This window comes from Salminus brasiliensis, chromosome 13 (genome assembly GCF_030463535.1).
Source record: "Salminus brasiliensis chromosome 13, fSalBra1.hap2, whole genome shotgun sequence".
NCBI classification, from domain to species: Eukaryota; Metazoa; Chordata; class Actinopteri; order Characiformes; family Bryconidae; genus Salminus; species Salminus brasiliensis.
Genome location: NC_132890.1, coordinates 28,741,074 through 28,761,052, shown reverse-complemented (window position 1 = coordinate 28,761,052; position 19,979 = coordinate 28,741,074). Strand labels below are relative to the sequence as shown.

At 39.5% G+C, this 19,979-nt stretch overlaps 1 protein-coding gene across 2 annotated transcripts in view; it reads right to left on the bottom strand.

Moving 5' to 3' along the window:
• Positions 1-324: 324 nt before the first annotated feature.
• fbn1 (fibrillin 1) overlaps positions 325-19,979 on the bottom strand; it is an 81,192-nt gene continuing 61,537 nt past the window's right edge. Inside the window, exons 39-66 of one of the 2 annotated variants that reach the window (XM_072695449.1) lie at positions 19,035-19,103; positions 18,573-18,698; positions 16,877-16,999; positions 16,490-16,648; positions 16,309-16,380; positions 16,031-16,156; positions 15,794-15,916; positions 15,357-15,482; positions 14,310-14,426; positions 12,693-12,818; positions 12,182-12,301; positions 11,569-11,694; positions 10,055-10,207; positions 9,800-9,862; positions 9,563-9,688; positions 9,345-9,464; positions 8,923-9,045; positions 8,685-8,816; positions 8,165-8,290; positions 7,381-7,587; positions 6,932-7,057; positions 6,386-6,508; positions 5,438-5,554; positions 4,169-4,297; positions 3,901-4,020; positions 2,771-3,002; positions 2,310-2,487; positions 325-1,630 (exon numbers count right to left, since the gene is read on the bottom strand). In XM_072695449.1, the coding sequence (XP_072551550.1) occupies positions 1,244-1,630; positions 2,310-2,487; positions 2,771-3,002; positions 3,901-4,020; positions 4,169-4,297; positions 5,438-5,554; positions 6,386-6,508; positions 6,932-7,057; positions 7,381-7,587; positions 8,165-8,290; positions 8,685-8,816; positions 8,923-9,045; positions 9,345-9,464; positions 9,563-9,688; positions 9,800-9,862; positions 10,055-10,207; positions 11,569-11,694; positions 12,182-12,301; positions 12,693-12,818; positions 14,310-14,426; positions 15,357-15,482; positions 15,794-15,916; positions 16,031-16,156; positions 16,309-16,380; positions 16,490-16,648; positions 16,877-16,999; positions 18,573-18,698; positions 19,035-19,103 (3,875 nt within the window). In that variant the 3' untranslated portion in view covers positions 325-1,243. The remainder of the gene's footprint in view (positions 1,631-2,309; positions 2,488-2,770; positions 3,003-3,900; positions 4,021-4,168; positions 4,298-5,437; positions 5,555-6,385; positions 6,509-6,931; positions 7,058-7,380; positions 7,588-8,164; positions 8,291-8,684; positions 8,817-8,922; positions 9,046-9,344; positions 9,465-9,562; positions 9,689-9,799; positions 9,863-10,054; positions 10,208-11,568; positions 11,695-12,181; positions 12,302-12,692; positions 12,819-14,309; positions 14,427-15,356; positions 15,483-15,793; positions 15,917-16,030; positions 16,157-16,308; positions 16,381-16,489; positions 16,649-16,876; positions 17,000-18,572; positions 18,699-19,034; positions 19,104-19,979) is intronic. The other variant, XM_072695450.1, reaches the window with a different exon arrangement.

Here is a 19,979-nt window from a genome sequence, read left to right as displayed (position 1 = left end):
TTTATTTAAAATGTGTCCAGCTTTACTCCACAACATGGTTTTGCCAGCCCTAATCAGTTTTATAGAAGTATAGGTCCTTTGCACTGTTCCAGTAATAAATTATTACAAACACTCTTTGGTCTGTTTATAAAACACTTGCCCACTGGGCAGGCTGCTGATGTTCAAGTGCTCTAACGGCTGTTTTAAAACTGCAAGTTTTGCAGTATTTGAAAACTAGGTCTGAAATAAGTGTCAGTTTTGTCTACTGTCTTGTCTTTGGCTGCAACTGAGATCTTAAACACCTATGTTGCTCTTATTCAGAAATGAGTGACTATCACATACCCCTTAAAACCAAAATATGTTTTATTGTGAATTTACAGCTAAACCCCTCACAGATGTGAATGCAATCTTGCACCTAAGTCCTGGTGGTTTTGTCCCCCCCCCCTCTCTTCCTTCAAATGTTGCTGAGGCAACAGCACTGACTACTTATAAGTGTGTGTTTGTGGCCGTGGGGGGCCTCAGTGCAGTAGTCTGGAGTCACAGACGTTGCTTGTTTTTTAGGATGTTGAATGTACACAGTTAACACAAAAAAAAGTAGTTGGTCATTATAATGAGCACCATTTTTGCGACCCTCCAGTCCAGGGTGTATATCTAGTTAAGAAAATATTCCCCAAGTTAAAAGTGGCGTGGTTACAGTATACACACACTTGATGTACGTAGCAATAGGCATAAGTGAGAACAGAATGACTACTGAGCTAACACTGGTTTGCTTGCAGAAGGATGCTTCAGACTTGAGAGCCTGAAGAACTGTAACAGATAGCTCCTACACTGGTAAAGAATATTAACAGTGCATTTGTAAAAATCTAATGTTGACATGTTACTAGCACCAGTAAATATGATTAAAACAGATAATCTTTAGGAAAGGTGGAGAGAGCAAAATTAAAGCAGAGTTCATTAAGGCTTAAACGTGCCCTCCTGCCGTCTACACCTCTAAACGAGTGCAGAGCCATTCCATATAAACCTCATTCAAAACAATAGCTTTTTTTCCATTTCAATACAAACACAACAGAGTGGTTGTTTCTCACATGAGAATGTTCGTTCCTCAGTTCTTGTCTTTCTCTTCTTACATTATGAGCACAATGGAATATTTATTATTTTTACTGTATTCTTACTGTACTCTAAGAGACTTGTATGTTATGATATGTGGAGAGATCTTTGGTCATGGCGAATGGAGTCCTTTCTGTGTCTTTGGTATTGAAGTGCCCTAGTGCAAAATGATCTGCAGTTTGACACGTAGCGTGTCTCCCAGCTGTCCACTGAGGTAGTCTTTATCGTGCCTGTCCTCCAAAGCGGCCAGTTCATTCTTGCGGTACAAAGGCACGCTGCTGATTTGTAAATAATAGGCCCCAGGGAGAAGGTGTTTGCTCTTGTGCAAATGCAGGTAGCTGACCCCATCTCTCTGAGCGAGCTTGAACAGGCCCTCCTCATTCCCAAAGTCGATGGTGTAGCGCACATGATTGGCGAGCGTAGACAGTGCCGGGAGGAACTCAATGATGTGGTCCTTGCTGTTCAGGTCACTGATGTTCAGGTTGAAGTTAATGGTGTTGTCAATGTCCACACTGGCCAGGCTAACTGCCTCCTGCTCAACCTGCTTTAACACAGACAGACAGACCAGAAGTGATTAATGTAATACAAGTGATTAATGTAATACTACACTACAGAGTTAAAACTAAAGCTAAAGCACTTGTCCAGTTTCTCTCTTACTGCAAATGTATTTCATCAGCCAAGAAATGACTGGTGTCTGAAGTGCACAAAAACTGCCCTTCCTGCACCAATAATGAACCCTCATGCAAAGTCCCTTAGATGAGTTCATCTTGCAGTTTTGATCCAAAACTGAGGTCAGCTGAGTAGCTAGTTTTTTTTTCATGTGTGCTGGAGTATCGTAGGTTGTATTGTACACCTCTCATTTGCACTCACAACAAGCAAAACAATTCTGAATGTTTAGATTTTTTTATTCAAAACCTCACATTCTGTGCATCATCACGTGCCGTATATAGATATATGGGGAAGGATTGTGTTTTATGTAGACAAAATATTAGACTAAATCAATGTTTTTTTTTGTTAGCCATCAGTTTGCATCAAACATATATCAAGCATAGAACCATTCCTAATACCATTAGCCTAATGGACAGTCCAGGTTTTTACTTTTACTTTCACCCAAGTCACAATACATAAGGATGGAGCAAATGTATGGTCCACCTAAAGTGTGCTATTAATTCTTATGGCTGAGCTTTACAGTAAGAGTGAGTGTAAAGCCCTGTATTGGTTACCTGGTTGTCCTGCAGGTGTTCCTCTGTAGCATTGGTGCTTCGCTTCTTTCTGCCTTTCTTGGGGTAGCCGTTGATTTTACACTCATAACAGGCCTCAGGGGACAGAGAGTTATCTTCACCCTCTGATCCAGGGCCAGCCGGACTACTGCTGCCAAAACCTACTCCTGATACACAATGCCTAAAACACACACACACACACACACACACACATCATCATGTCAGCAGATAATGTCATTAGGTTGGAAACGAGATGCTACAGCCTCTCATTATGGTTAAATATCAATAACACACTGTGTGTGTGTGTGAGGAAATTCTGACATTCTAAGGGTGTTAATCCTTAATTCAGTTCAATAACGACTGATCAGGTGTGCTACTGATAGTTTGGCATCAAAACCCACAGCCACTCTTTGTAGACAAGATCAGTGATCCCAATGACTGTGTTAATGATCTCCTGTTCTCACCCCTGTCCAGCTCTGAAGTATCCAGGTGGGCAGCCACACAGGTATCCGCCGTCCGTGTTGGAGCAGCCGTAGGTGCATGGGTTCTGCTGCGATGAACACTCGTTTATGTCTTGACAGCCGCCGCTCATCTGCTCGAATGCAAAGCCAGTGGGACACAGACAGCGGAAACTGCCCAGAGTGTTATGGCAGGACGCTCCGCCGCAGATCTGACTGTTCTGGCACTCATTCTCATCTGTAAACAAACAACAAAAGGTTAAAGAGTCCATATGGTTCCCACTAATGGGGAATACATGAAAGAACCACTGCAGTAAACACCACTGACCTCACCTGACTTACTGACCCTGAGCATCTAAATCTATACTTGTACAGTGTTTGATTTTAAGTATGTGTTTGTGTGAGAGAATGTAGAAAGCTTGTTTGTATGGTTAATGACAGATAATGCTGCTTAGTAATCAGCAGATGAAAAGGCTCAGCTTCCCAGAAGGGATATCACACTATCAGGCTCTAAAGAAGCTCTAATGGACTGCTGGAATAGTCGAGTCATAAAGGCAGACAGCTTGTCCTAGCAGCAAGTGAGGTGAGTGTCAGTGACAAAAGCAAAATGCTCCCATTATAATCAGTGAAGTTGTCTACACCACATGAGGTCCATTAAACTGGGTGTTCCACCTCAACAAATACTTCCATAAACTTACTTAATTACTTCCATAATTAAAAATCTATTCCTCAGCTAGATATTTTATGGTACCGGATGGAGCTGCACTCCACCATACAAACGGCTCAGTTTGGCGCACTGTGCACCCCCCTTGAATTTGATTATGGTCCAAGCTCAGGCAACCAAGTAGAGAAAGATGTGAAATTTTGCACCTTTCATATATTTCATCTAAAACATATTTTGTCAGATTTGCCACTATTTTATTATTACATATGTCATGACGACCCCTGGCTTCCCTGTAAGAAATTTAAATCAGTAAGCTTCTCTACAAAGAATTATTTTGCACTAAACCCTACAATAAATGTCTCAATATTAACCAGTTATGTGGATAATGCAGTGGAAAATCCCTTTTCACCTGTCTCTGTGATGAAGAATAAGACAGAGCAGGTAAAGCAGAGATTGAGGCGAATTTTCTCACCTACACACTGGTTCCACTGGTAGTGCTGCAGGTAGCCGTGAGGGCAGTTACACCTGTAGCCCCCAACAAGGTTCTGACAACCGTGCTGACACCGATGGTTACCATCACACTCATTCATATCTGCAAGGCATACACACACACACACACACACACACACACACACACACACACACACACAAGCACACACACACCAGTAAGTATATTAGTGAAAGGTGCAGATCTGTATTTCTATAATTATCTTTTAAAATATCTGTATGTCTGTTCTAACCTTCGCAATGCTGGCCATTCTGGTCCAGAGCAAACCCTCGCTGGCATTCACAGTTGAAGCTGCCTGGACTGTTCTGACACACTCCATTTGGACCACACAGCCCAGGTTCCGTAGTACACTCGTTATTGTCTACACACACATAACACAGCACAGAGGATCCACATACATACATAGAGCAATGACACAGAATGAGCTGCATGTAGGTACAGTGTAGGTACAGATTAAATACAGTAGTCGAAAGAATAAATATGCACTTTAAGCATGTTGCATTTCATTTCTACCAGCAGATTTGTGTTTGGTTATCGTTTCAAGCATGTAGACCTCCTGGTCTGCAAACAACACCACCTGAACAAGTTGGACTGTAAAGTTCCCAGTAAGAAAATGATATGAATGTAATTATATTTTCTCAGAATGTTTTTTTACATTCGGTCACATAGGAACACGTGCAGAATGTGGGTTTCAATTTGTGTGTGAAACATGATATGTTTAATGTGTCATTTGATAATGTTTACACATTATTCAGAAGTGATTTAAAACATGAAGAGGTCTATTTTGGACAGGTGGTTAACTACCAACATTACTAAAGAAAAACAAAAAAAAGGAAATCCCAGATCACAGAAATGTGTGTATGTGTGAAAGCATGTGTGTTTAAGTGTCTGCAGTTTACTTTCCACTCAGCCGCGAGGGAATGAGCTCATACAGCGGTCACTGCTAAACACTGCCATATCCATGGCAACGGGTCTTGCTACATTCCATAACAACTAACTGCTGGGTTCCTGTAACAACAGGTCAGCCAGGTCTAGTTAGAGGGCAGAGGGTTTAGCATTATTAATTAAGCGAAGAAGTGACCCCTGGGAAGGGTCATTACGCAGCGGTCACTGGTGCGAAAGGGAATAAGAGAATTTGAGAATTTCCCCACTGCGGGACTAATAAAGGATTATCTTATCTTATCTTATCTTAATATGTGCATGTGTGTTTGTATATATACAGAAAGCAATGTGGATAGAGACTTTTAAGAACCTATGAGCCAAATTACATTGTCACATTCAGAAATCTGGATTACTGACTTTAATAAACTGAAACATTCTCCACATACACACTTTCAGTTGATTAAACCACATTTAAAATATAGATGGAATTGTGTTTGTGAAGAATTTTTAATTTTTTTACATTTTTCAAGGTGGGCGTGCAACTTAGCACCTTAGTCACAACTGAATGCACTATTTAGACGGGTTGCCAGGATACATTTAGACATATAGTGTATCTCACCAATGCAGGCAGTGTGATGCTGCGTGAATCCAGGTGGGCACTTGCAGGTGAATCCACCAATGGTGTTTACACACAGGAACTGACAGTTATGCTGTTTAGTGGAACACTCATCCAGATCTAAGAGAAAGAGAAAGATACTGAGGTCCTGTTCATATATGTAAGATTGTTTGTGCTTTTCAGGAATGGAAAATACTTTACTTTTTATTGTAATTTTGACCACATTACAGTATTCATTTTATTGCTGCCAATATGTATTTTTGTATTCCGGCATTCAAATTTATAACAATAAAGCTGCCCTCAACAAAATGAAGCTGCCCTCACCTATGCTAATTTATTTTTCTGAAACGACAACTATCAGAAAAAAGAAATACACATTTTCATACCAAAAGGAATAACTGTTGTGCCCTCTGACTATGTCTAAAGTCTAAAGAGATGCTAATATTCTTACACTGGTTCATTAAACGTGTCTTGCTTGGACCACAACAGGTATTTTTGGAAGTAGTCCTTTAGCAACTCATAGAAGTTTTGACAATACACAGAAAGTATGTTTGGAATCTTTGGAAAGACATTTTAGACCTTAGTTCAGCTTGGCTCACAGAAAAAAATACTACATAGACTGCATGAATAATGGCGATGATCTTATGACAGCGGCCAGTCATATAATCACCCCATTCCCCTATTACACACACACTCCTACTCAGTGGCTCTGACATGGCAAAGTCAAACATTCATTCAAACTAATGTAAACACATGGTAAAATAATGAGGAGCGTGTTTAGATGATTAGAAGAGTTTGTCCTTGGCTGTGTCTGTGTTTAAATGTGTACATGTTTATTTGTATTTTAATGTGTTTCTGTGTTTATTCCTTTGTGTTACTGAACCAGATAAATCAAACTCAATAAACATTAGAGACAAAAGAAGAGAATCTGCGCATGAGTGTTTGTGTTACCTCTACAGCTCTTGCGGTCGTCCTGCAGTATGTATCCTCTGGGACAGGAGCATAGATATCCACCCTCCACGTTCTTACAAATAAAGTTACACGGCTTCGGAGCTTGCACACACTCATCCACATCTACAGAGAGAGAAAGGACGCAGGAAAAGACAGCAGAGATAAATGTTAACTTGCTTTACTCATTACACACAGAGCTAAAATAAATGTATGGTTTTATAAAATTCCATGTTACCAATCCCTATTAGCTAACACTTATCTGCTAACCCTCATCTCCAAAGTCGTAACCCCCATCTCCTAATACATTTCCTCTTACACCTACCTGCTACTCTAACACTCTGCAAACCCCTATCTGCTAACCCCATCTCCTAACTCTTATCTGCTACCCTGTCCTAATCCTTATCTAACAGCTATCTGATGAGATCCATCTCCTAACCCCTCTCTGCAAACCAGTCGGTTCTAACCACTATCTCCTATCAGCTTTGCCCCATCTTGCTGAGGAAGAATAGGGCACTGTTGCATTTGAGCCTACACACATACACTCACCCACGCAGATGGTGCCACTGATGTCAGTGGTGTATCCGGGACTGCAGATGCATTTGTAGGATCCCTGTGTGTTTACACACCGCCCGTTCTTACACAGGTTCCCCATCACCTTACATTCGTCAATATCTGTACAAAACACACCCAAGTAGATGGGAAGTTCTCCAATTAACTAAGAAGCCTTTTCCCCATGTTTATGACTGATATGGTGAGGTAATATTTCTGTATTGCTTCAGTAATGTCACTAAATTTCAACAAAGTAGTAACATTTTCAACAACAGTAAACATATTGAAGTTACAGATATACAATTACAGCCAACCGTGCCATTAGAATAAATGAGGTACCAAAGTTAATTGGACCAATTCATTAATGTATTTGTTTGCACATCACTTAAACTCTGGGTAGAGATGCTAAGCATTAGTGTTTTTGCTGTGTATTAGGAGAATTTCACCTTTTTCCAAATTGGTGTATCCAGGGCCAAATGGACATATCTTTTTGTACTGTGTGGTTCCAGGGAGCGGACACAGTTCACAGCTCGGTCCCCAGCCTCTGCCTCCGTCACAGCAACACTCTGACTTTGTCACGCTCACCCGGCTGCTTGAACTCATCTGACACAACGTCTGCAGAACCTCCGTGAAACAGAAGCCCTGCCTGTTATCTAGAACATACAACAGACCAGATTATTTTTACCCTAATCTTAACCTACATTCAACCCAAACCTTAAACCTAACCCTCACCCTAATTCTAATCTCAACTAAAACTTTATCTATTTCAAATTTTCAGTTGCACTATGTTACCAGCAACTTGTCTATAACAGCTTGTTCAAAATGCTAAGATGATGTGTGTTATGCCTATTATTTGTTCAGTGACTTCCTAGGGTTAAATATATAGATATGAACTCGACACCACCTAAAGTTAAATAAATAAATAAACAAATGTTATTGATTGAAATGTAATTCATTTATACATTTCTTGATAATTTGCTGAGTGTATTGTGATACTTACCTACTACTACATCTACTGCTACAACCTACTGCTACATCACTGAAATTATGTTGATATGTTACTGAGAGTCTGTTATTTAATAAAAAAAACACTACCCAAAAAACCCTTGGTTAGATCATGTTGCTCATTTTGTAAAGCCCACCCCAGTGTGCATTCTGTAGGACAGATGCCCAGTGTTAAGTTTTTTAATATAGTCCTGTTTGACTGTGTGCAGTCAACAACACACTCACCAATGCACTCTGTGCGGGTGAAGCTTGGTATGTAGCCTTGGTCACAGCTGCATTTGTAGCTCCCCACCGTGTTCTCACAGCGGCCATTCTCACAGATGCCAGGTTTGGCTGTGCACTCGTTCAGATCTGCACAAATAAGCAAGAAAAATACTTAAACAACATCCAATACTCCAGAACTCTAAAACAAAAACAGTTATGGCTCAGTGGTTAAATGACGAAATAAAAAGGTGGTCATGTAACTTTTTTGTTATAAGAAAACCAGTTTTTAGATTCTGTGCACATTGGTATAGGTGTGTGTGTGTTCAGAACTTTTCTCTAAAATTAAAAAAATAACATTTATCATTATCATATTTTATTAGTCAAAAGTTTTTCACATTTTGTTTAATCTGCTTTTCATAAATATCATAAGCATAATGATAAACTGGCATCTGTTATACTGTGCCTATTTACATTTACTTTCACTGAAAGTTAAGAAGGTTGCTATTCTGGACACAGAAGGTTTTTGTGTTTATATTCTCACCAATGCAGCGTTCTCCGTTGGGCTGTCTGGTGTACCCCTCTGGGCAAATGCACATGTAGGTTCCGATCAGGTTCTTACAGGTCATTCCCCTGGACTGGCAGTCGTCCACTTCATCCACACACTCGTCCTGGTCTGATACACAGAGCCTACCTGTTACCCAATATCTAGCCCAAATGTGTGACAGAAATCTATTATTTCACAGCACTACAGAGAAGTGTGTGTGTGTGCGTTTCAGTACCTTTACACATCCTGCGGTCATCTCGAAGTACGTATCCTGTGGGACACCTGCACTCATATGAGCCGTATGTGTTCACACAGCGGAAAGCACACAGCAGAGGATTTTGGGAACACTCGTTTATATCTGTCACAGACATCATAAAGCAGTAGGATACAGTTCACAGAAATAGTCACAATAAATATACATATATAATAATTACAATAACAACAATAATAATAATGCCTATTAGCGTTATTCATGCATATTAATTGCACTCAGAATCTTTAGAGCTGCTGGATGTTTGCAGGTACTCTCACACATTTAAAACTCTTTAATAAAACTAAACAAATCAATGTTGTTATCTTTAGTAATGGTTAGATATAGGAGCCACAGCAGGAGTAGGTTTTAACATTCAGGTACAAGTTTTCCACATTACTGTTTACCTTCACAGGTCATCATGGGTCCAGGCTCAAATCCTTCATCACATGTACACTCAAAACCACCGATCACGTTCTTGCATGTACCATTACCACACGGACTGCCCAGACTACACTCATCAGTGTCTGAGATTGAGAGAGAAAGTAGTGCACTATAATCTTTTAGAATAATGTTGTGGATCACAAAATTTGAGGGGGGGGGGGGGGGGGGTGTTCGCACTGACCTGTGCAGTTGATCTGCGAGGAGTCAAGACTGTAGCCGATAGGACACTCGCAGCGGAATGAGCCATCAGTGTTTATGCACTGCCCATTAATACAGATGTCAGGTCTCTCCTTGCACTCGTCGACATCTAAGACAGATAGTTAATCTATTAATCAAATGACAAATTGGTCAACAAATCAGTGAAAAAAGCTTATCAATAAATCAAACTAGTCAGAAGCTGAAGTTTTAAAAAGCTCACCCTCAGGAGTGTCCCCTGGACCATAGGGCTGCCCAATATCGAAGCACAGTACATTAAAGGCATCTGAAACAGACAGACAAACACACAAACACACAGTTAGGGCGGGCATTTTACTCTTTCTGCAAGCCCTCTTGTGGCCACTCCACGAGCGGAATGGAAATGGACTGGCTGAACATGCATACATTTGGACAAGCATACATTTGCTTTAACACATCCCATGTGTATAAGTTTGTGTGAGTGTGCATGTGTGCTTACCATCGCTTGTGGCAGGGCAGATTTCACAGGGGTCTCCCCAACCCTGACCTGGCATTGCACTGCAGCAGCAGAATCCTTTAGTCGTGTTCAGAGGTTTCGGGGCCACACAGCGACCGTTCTCAAACTTAGTGTAGCAGAAACTCACTCTCTTATCTGTGTGTGTGAAAGAGAGAGCCAAGAGAGAGACAGAGAGAGAGAAAGAGAAAGGAGAAATATAAAGAGACAACAGTTAACAGAGATAAAAGAGAGACAACAGTGAGGAGAGAGAGACAGTTGGAGTTTCTATTTGTTCTATTTGTGTCTGGTTCTCTTCTCTTAGCCAGTGTGTGTGTGAGATATATAGTGCTTGGATGGGTTATTTGTGTTCGATGAATAGAGGGACAGCGGTCCACCATCTGCTTTATATTACACAGAGAGAAAAACCCTACGCACATACACACACACACACCTGGCACGCTTTACCTTCCTGTCTAAGAAACTGATGTTTCAGCTTTTCCGAATAGAAACATTTGAATCAACAAGTTCTTATGGAACAGGTGTGTGTGTGTGTGTGCCTGTGTGTGCTTGAGTGTGTGTACATGTGCACATTTTGCTGTGAGTTATTAAAAAGGCGGTGAACTTTTTGTGCTACATTAAATGAATTCCCTTAAGTGTGTGTGTGTGCATGTGTATTTGTGCATATGACTGTTGAAGCTGTTTTTATTTTTCTTGTACACCATGTCCATCTCCTGTAATGATGTCACAGAGTGGGGAACTCCCTCCACTCCCCATGAAGGAATGACAGACTAAAAGGAGTGATGGAGTGGAGTGATAGAGTGAACGAGTGACAGAGTGACAGAGCAACAAAGTGAACAAGTGACAGGTTTAGTAACGGAGTGACAAAGTGATATGACAAAGTGATGGAGGGAAAGAGTGATGTAGTGATGCGTAAGGGAGTGAGGAAGTGGAGTGATGGAGTGAAAGAGGGATGAGTTGAAGGAGTGTTCGAGTGTAAGAGAGAAAAAGTAATGAGTTATGGAGTGAAGGTGTGATGAGGAACTCCCGCCACGCCTCCTGACCGAGTGATAGAGAGTGATGCACTTCGGGAGCTAATGTGCTTTTTATTTGGTGTATCCTGAACTTTGATGAAAGCATACTGGACAGAAGGTCAGAAATGACCATCATAAGCCATTTTTTTGGTTAGTCTCAGACAAGTATCCACTCCTTATTTGAATTTTCTGTGCTTTTTTCCCAGTAATTTTACATATTTCTGTCATCGGGAAGTTGAAATCATTGTAAAATCATTACTCCATGGATGTCGTTGTCCATGTTGTTGATGTAATAAAAAAAATTACCAACTGAACCAGACGGACCCAAGCAAAGAACTTCCTGTATTCCTGTGTTCACCTCCACTTTAGCCACAGTGAAAACGCTTCTCAAAAGCATCAGGATAGATGCTTTAACACTGCTTCGTCAGACACACATTCATACACTGTACTGGATTCCAATACCAGCGACCAGCATAAAGCACTCACCCACACATCTCCTCCCAGATGAAGAGAGCTGGAATCCCTCAGGACAGTTACACTTAAAGCTTCCAGCCGTGTTCTGACACACACCGAAGATGCAGAAATCTGGAGACTGAGCACACTCGTCGATATCTGCAAAAAAAAAACTACATTTTAATCCAAATTTTGAAAAGAATCATTCTATTTAAAAGCAGCTTGTTGTATGGGGTGTAATGGTACACTAAAGTCACAATTTGGGTCACACTATGGTTTGGACTTCACGGTTTAGTACAAATAGTACAACGAGAACTTTTTTTAATTTCGACCACAATTATGATTTTACAAGCTATAAAAAGAAGGGAGAAGGCCAGAAAAATACTTTACTTTCCTCCTCTCGTTTTTTAACTTAACAGGTAAGGAAAGAGTAAAGAGTGACAGGAAGGACAGAGAAACAAATACATTTTGGGAAAAAAGAAAAAGGAAAGGAAAGGAAATAGAAAAAACAGAAGGAGTGAGATACACTGCAGGTACCTTGTTCACTTACAAGCACACACACACCCCAACTTCCAGCAGAACATGTTATCTTAGGGCAGTAACAGCCTGATGACCATGTGAATGCTGGTCTTAACAGCTTGCTTACCTTCGCACTTTTCATCCTTCAGATAGTATCCAGGGGGGCAGATGCACCTGTATGAACCGTCCAGGTTCTGGCAGGTGCCCGGATCGCAAGTGCCAGGATGCAGAAGACACTCATTAACATCTGCGGAGGACACATTTATATTCACATCTTACAGAATCAGTAAAAAGAGGATTAGTTCATTGGACAGATGTGGAGAAATGTCTGCCCACAACTCCAACACATGTTTGCAGACAGATATTCATTTAATAGAAATAACATATAAGTCTGGTCTGGGTTTGAGAGCAGAATATAGTTTGTTTGGTGTAGATTTCAGCATAAACAGCTACTGGGGGTATGGGTGTAACAAGTGTGGATTTCCTTTTTGATATTGATTTAGGTTGTAAATTTAATATGGTTCATTGTGAAACCCAAGTTGATGTTGATGAGGAATTACATATAAGAAGTGTGTGGAGTGAGATCACTGAGAGTAAAGGTAAATCAGTTCTGTAAAAGTACAGAACTGATTACTTACCCACACAAACCCTGCCATCTGGAGAAAGTTCATAACCCTCCCTGCATATACACCTAAACGATCCAACCGTGTTGATGCAGTTTCCATTCCGGCATATTCCTCTCTGTGTAGCACACTCGTCAGTGTCTAAACACAAAACACAATATAGACTCAACACCCACACACACAAAGCACATGTTTTCTGTAAAACTATACATAACATAAACATAAAATAAACCCAATTAAAGGGTAATCGGCCATTACTGATAGTTTGGTCAGAAGAACGCAGGCAGAGGAGAACTCCAGTCACTGTACGGATTTGTTCAGTCCCACCAGCAGCTAACCTGATTTGCTTTAATGAAGGACTGATTACATAAACTGGAAATACTGGCCTTTGTCCAAGAGAACACTGAAATGGCTAAACATTCCTATAAAAAAGGATGTTTGTACACCATTAATATTATGTGAGTCTGTCATAATCTAGAAAGTTTAAAAACTTTTTAAGTTGTACTGTTTTTGAGATGCAGTGTTTTGAGATTCAGAGTGTGAAGACATGCTATAAACTGATGTTTGGCTTCCTCCCCCCATAGTGTTCTGTGTTTTTGGGTGTGTGAGAGAGATTTAGAGTTTTGCTCTGTGTCTTGATGTTTGTATGAACTTGGCTCTGGAGAACCAGGGACCTACTGGCCCTGGGCCCAAAGAAAAACAAACAAATGCACACAGACACACAGAGCACAGTCTGCTTCGGTTTCCCAGAAATATTTAAAAATCATCTGACCTGAATTTTTATGCAGACAACTCCCTCCCATCTGTGTGTGTATGTGTATATGTATTGTGTGTCTATACAAAGTGGTGTGTAAAAGTCAGACAGTTTATGTGATTCATTTCCAATCAAAACATTTATTAAGTAAATTTTTCAGGGGATGATTCTAAAAGAATGCTTCTGGAGATTAGATGGAAGATAATCCACTTTCCAAAGAAAGGAAAAAGTCAAAGAAGTTTATTAAAGAAATATAGGGAAATGGGACCGCTAACAACCCTCTACAAGACCTGGTGAACCACCCTCACAAAACAATACTTAAATCTTAGACAGAAAGGCAAAATTTAGCTCCACTTCCGCCTCAGATCTGAAAACAAGTGTCTGATTTTATATTTATACTGTAAGAAGATGACTCGACAGAAAAAAGCAAACAGACCGATCAAACAAAGAAGCTGTTGTTCTTCTCCAGAAGTCCAGAACTCAAAATCATTAAATGTGTTTGAAATATTTTGTAAAGACTAACATTTTAAGGATGGAAGCTGTAATAAAGGTAAAGGCTGGATGCATTAAACACTCAAACACCTTAAAGTACATTCAGATTTTCTGTGAATGGGTCCATATCACAGGAGACAGAATTATTAAATTAAATAGCAGAAGAGTATGATGTAGTGTGTAATTACCGTACAACTGAATTTTGACAGTTTTGTACATAAAACAAGTGGACTTCAGAAAACATTCTGCTGCTGAGAAATGAATACTTTTTATGGCCATTTTGACTGAATCTAAATCTGAAATTGAATAAATAAATGTGTATATATGTGTGTTCCAACACATACTGTTTCTGACGCAGCAGCAGAATCAGTGAGTGTGTGTGTTACCGATGCAGTCGATGTTGTGGCTCAGTTGGAATCCGGGATAACACAAGCAGTTGTAGGAGCCCACTGTGTTCTTACAGGTTCCATTACCACAAGGCAGCCTTTCACATTCATCAAGATCTATCACACACACAAACACACACACACACAGAGATACACATCATTACCCAGACACACACACACACACAAACAAGCACAACCTCAATTGTACTCAAACACACTCAGAAATGACTCAGTTGTTTAAAAAATGCTGATCACCATCACTGTAGAATCAGGAGACACACATCATTAAATGCATTAAAGCGTATTAAGAGGGTAACAAACAAAGTTAAAGTAAAGCTTTACACACTCTTACACATATTTTTCACACAGAGAGCAAACCCATGTAATTCACACTACAAAAAAAGCAGCATTAGACCACAGTATGGACCACAGAACTTACATGTCATTCTCATTGACAACTGAATCCAAAGCGCTAAGATCAATAAATAGAAAGGCAAGATTTCATTAGCTCAGCCTAATAATGCTAAATAAGCTTAAAACCAACCAAAATGTGCTGGTTTGAATGTGGCCTAGTTCTTCTTTATGCATTAGTTTGTCATTCATAGCTCAATAGTTAAAACAGTTATAGTTCATTTAAATGTAGTTGATCAGCCGAGACATGTCTACAGTGTATAAAGTATGTTGTGCTTCATACAACATACCCAATTCATTATACACTGTCATAAAAAAAAACCCAGATAACATCTGTGTTATATATAATTAATTAATATATTATATGATATTATATAATATATTCTAATCAAAAGTTTGAAATCAATATTTTCAAAAATGTAAATCTAGTATGGTGGCAGATAGATTCATAAAATAACTTTATATTAGTCCTGTGCAACTATACAAGTTAAAATTCTGGAGTGGGGCTGTGGGCTGTGTAAATCCGAATTTTTTGGTGAACCATTACTCCACTTCAGGACACTAAAAGTAGCAGCCGATCATAAATATGTCCTGTGGTCCATGCTGTACAACTCTCTCCAAGTGTAGTGCTCTCACCAACACACATGGCTGGTGCCGGGGTGGTCTTGTATCCATTGGGGCAGTGGCAGCGATAGCTTCCCACCATATCAATACATTGCCCTGGGCTACACACATTAGGGTTCTCAATACACTCGTTGCGGTCTGTGGGAGAACATGGAGAAACCAGCATAGTCATCAACTTAATTTGCATCAACAACAAAACAATTCATAGTAGATATTGAACAATCTATTTTAGATAATGAATAATTTGTAGAAGATGGTCAATAATTCATAATTGATACTAAACAATTCATAATAGATACTGAATAAATCAAAAAGGATGCAACATAATTCATAATGCATACCAAATAATTCGTGATAGATACTGAATAATTCATAGTACTTTCCCAATACTAAGATTGCTAACTGAATAATACACTATTAGCTAGAATAATTAACATAAACACACTAACCCAGACACTGTCCAGTGGATGTGAAGCGGTATCCTGACTTGCAGTCACAGCGATAACCTCCAGGCAAATTCAAACACATTGCATTCTGCTGACACACAGGCCCATTCTGACATTCATCGATATCTACAGAGAAAATAAAGATCACATACACACAAGCAGGACAGTTCTGTCACTAATTGATGTCTACAGTGGGAATGCAGATACATACCACACACATATGCACAAAGAAACACAAACCTTCACAGATTAGAAGTTTGTCGTTGTAGACAAATCCCATTGGACATTCGCATCGGAAGCTGCCAATCATGTTGATACACACTCCGTTCTCACACACTCCTGGGATCTCCCGGCATTCATCAATATCTGGACAAACACACCAACAACACAGCAGACAAACAGACCCACGCACACAGTCAGAGCCTGAAAGAAAATTTTACTCAGATGTCTGGGTTCTGTAGCTTTTTAAAGTTATACGTGTTTGCGTGTGCCAGCATGTTTGTGTGCGTGTGCTTTACCGATCACTTGTCCGGTGTAGATGTCGATGTAGTATCCCGGCCTCTCACTGCCGCATAGAATTGCAAACTCGTCTAGAACAGAGTGATAGAACTGCCTGAATTCACCACTACGCTTGTAAACGCATCCTGCATGGTAATGTTTGTGTGCATGTGTTTACATGTAAATGTGTGTGAGACTCACTGGTGCTCGGTATAGGACAAGGTTCGCAGGGTTTGTTCCAGGCCCGGCCGATGTTGTAGGAGCAGCAGCACATTTTCTTTGTCATGTTAAACGTCAGTTCTCCATCACAGGTAGCGTTATCGGAATAATAGTTTCTGTAGCACAGACTGCGACGCATATCTACACACACACACAATCTCAAATGTATTTACATAACAAAAAGCTATAAATAGTCTTTAGACATTAACAGTTAACAATAAACTCAGTTGCTAATTACTAAATGCTTTCATTACCAATCCATTACTAAGAAACACTTTAAAGCATTGGGCTAATGATGACAGGTTTGTGGCTCGGCAAACTGACACTATTGGGCCCTTGGGCAACACACACACACATCCTCAAACTCACCCATACAGTTGTTTCCTCCATTGATCTGCATGTAGTCTGGCGGGCAGATGCAGGTGTAGTTTCCGATAGTGTTGTAACACTGACCCGGCCCACAGATTCCAGGCCTATCACATTCATTCACATCTACATGTGTGCACACACACATATACACACACACACACACACACACACACACACAAAACGCAGTATTAAAATTATACTGATTCACAGGACATTGACTTTCAACACCAAATGCAAACCACTATAAATTCTGTTTAGTAAATCCTACAATGAATACATATATTTGACTATTATGTTGCTTATAAACATAAGCCTCTCACTGAAGAACTATTAATAGAAAAAATATCTGAAATTCACATTTTTCTGAATTAGAAATTCAGTGGCTCATTCAACTATCACTTGCTTATATGAGCAAACATTGTCCGCTCAATTTTGTTCCACTGCCTGTTGCTTAGTAATGAGACTCACAATACATTTTGGTCCACATTCAGCTCAAAATCACATTCAAATTCCATTTTACAGTTCGAGTACTTGAAACATTTGTCCACAGCCAGTGTTTTAGTTCATTAACATGGTTCAGTGATTTCTAAATTGACTGTCTACAAGTTCTTTATGTTGTCTAAAAGTTGATTTATTAATATTTGATTAAATTCCAAAGCTGGTATAATTCATTTATTGCTCAATCATCTTTCTACCTTAAACATGTTACTGTTTATCACTGGGTTTTACTGTGTGAAAAGTCTGTCTCCTAATTTTAACTCTAAATGTTTTCACTCCCCCTGTTTCTGAAATTGTACAGCATGCTGTTGTCTATAAAAAGGTTTCCTCTCATTATTTAAACACATCCACACAAGTTAAATAAATCCTTGTCGAAAATCTAACTGATCACATCTTTAAAACCTTGCTCACAAGTATCACCAAGCAAAACAGAGCAGCATGCAATAAATACACCCTTCTACTATAAACCCTGAGGATGTTCCCTATGAAGAATATTATGTTTATAGAGTTCTGAGAGCAGAGTGAGTCAGAAGTGAGTGCTCAGTGGGGTAGTCTCTGAGGAGGATATGGTTACAAGGTTTAATGATGTAAGTGTTAAGTCTTCTAACAGCAGGGAAAAGTAGTAAAGTATTGTAACAGGAATTAGCAGCTGACTCTCTACTGTACAACTATCTAAGCAGGCCTGAATTCAGCACAAATTAAAACAATACTCTAGCATTACAATGTTTTAACATTTTTTGTTTTAACACATGAAAACATGTAGTAAAACTTTAAATGTTAAAGCCTAAACGGTAGCTGTAAAATTGAGATTATAATATTCCTTAAAGGCATTCATTTCAACTTCATACTAACTACTAAGTCAAAACACATTACAGTACAGTAAACACAAGGACACTGAAAAAATAAAGAAGAAAAAATGTGTTAAATTGTAAATGCATTAAAATTATAAATTACTAACACCTTCTAATGTTGTTAATGCTGTGTTAATGTGTGTTTTCCTTGGACCGACAGGCTGGCAGAATCCACAATTGTAACAGCTTTGAAAATAACACACAGTGTTGTTATAGGCTGTATGTCCTTTTATTCTGTCTTTCAATAAACACTGCTCTATTAAAAAATCCTCACGTGCATCACATTCTTCTGAACTGAAGTCAGTGTGTGTGCAAAGGAGAGCGAGAAAAGTGTAAGAGTGTTTCACCTTCACACACTCTGGTTTCCTCATTGAGAGCAAAGCCTTTTGGGCACTCGCACTGAAAGCTCCCGAACGTATTAACACAGTTCCCTCCCTGACACAATCCAGGGAGCTCCTGGCATTCGTTTATGTCTGAAAAAGAAAGAGAATAGGTACACTACAGAACAGAATAGCACAGAATACAGCCTTTACGGTCTCCTTGAGCATGACATATAACTTTAGTGTTAAATTTGCAAGTTAAGAAACTGTATGCATCTTAGTTAACCTGATTGCATTTTTTTTATTTTACAACATTCCTAGCAGTAGTATGTACAGAACAAAACATAGTGTTTAATGTTCTATTAAATTGTTGAAGTTAAGTAAAATTAAATTTTAACACAGTAAAGACAGATAATAAAGATCGTTTTAGTGAAGTACTCTCATACAAATACAGCATTGAGCAGATACCACACAGAACCTCTGACTCACCCTCCAGTATAACAGTAATAGGATTGGGCCTGAAACCCTCTCCACCAGGACAAAGAGACTTGTATTCAGCTGTGGGAAACAACAAGAGAAAGCATTACCACATTTTGGTCTTTATACAGATGGTAAAAAAAATTCATGACATATAAACATACAGGGGGTTCAATCATTATCGTGATATCAGCCGTTGCAGTGCTGATTTTGTAGAGGTATGTAATAAGCAAATGCCTCTAAACCATTACTAAATGTTTTCCTTTGTGCTGTGAGCATCCTAAACCAATCACAGATGTTTCTGTGGGTGTTTGAGTGAACTGAGCCATTGAGCACAGCTTGCAGTACTACAGAATATGCACCCTTGTGGCTGAAATAGTTCTTCATAGTTTCTGGAAACCCTGACCATTCCTCGAAAATTCACCCTTTGGACAGTGTAATTCACTGACAAGTGCCCTGCATTGCACTGCATTGGACACACCTCCCAGGTACAAATGGACACTGTTGTTTTGTTAATATCACAAAAAAGAGGTGCAATGTTTATGGTGTATAATACACAGGTACTAGCAGGTGTGGTTTTGTTGACGTGTTTTAAAATGGGGAACAAAACTTAGATCTCATCTAGTCACACTTGATATAGACTGTAGTGAAATGTGTAAAAACAGAATCTAGTATATTAAGATACTATTCAAATTTGAAACACTTGATAATGGAAGGTGTAAACATCCTCTATGACACCTTTTGTTTGTAATTATTGCAATGTTTATAATTCAAACCTAAAACATTTCTAGCTCTAGTCTTGTCTCCCTGGTTCACTCGTTACATTCACCTGTGTTTTGTTTGTAACCCTGCCTCATATCATTGTTCCCAGGTGTTTATAGTTTTGTGTCTGGATTTATAGGCCCTGGGCTGCCCATGTTCCATGCTAGGCATTGTGTCAGAGTGACTTTGTGCCTT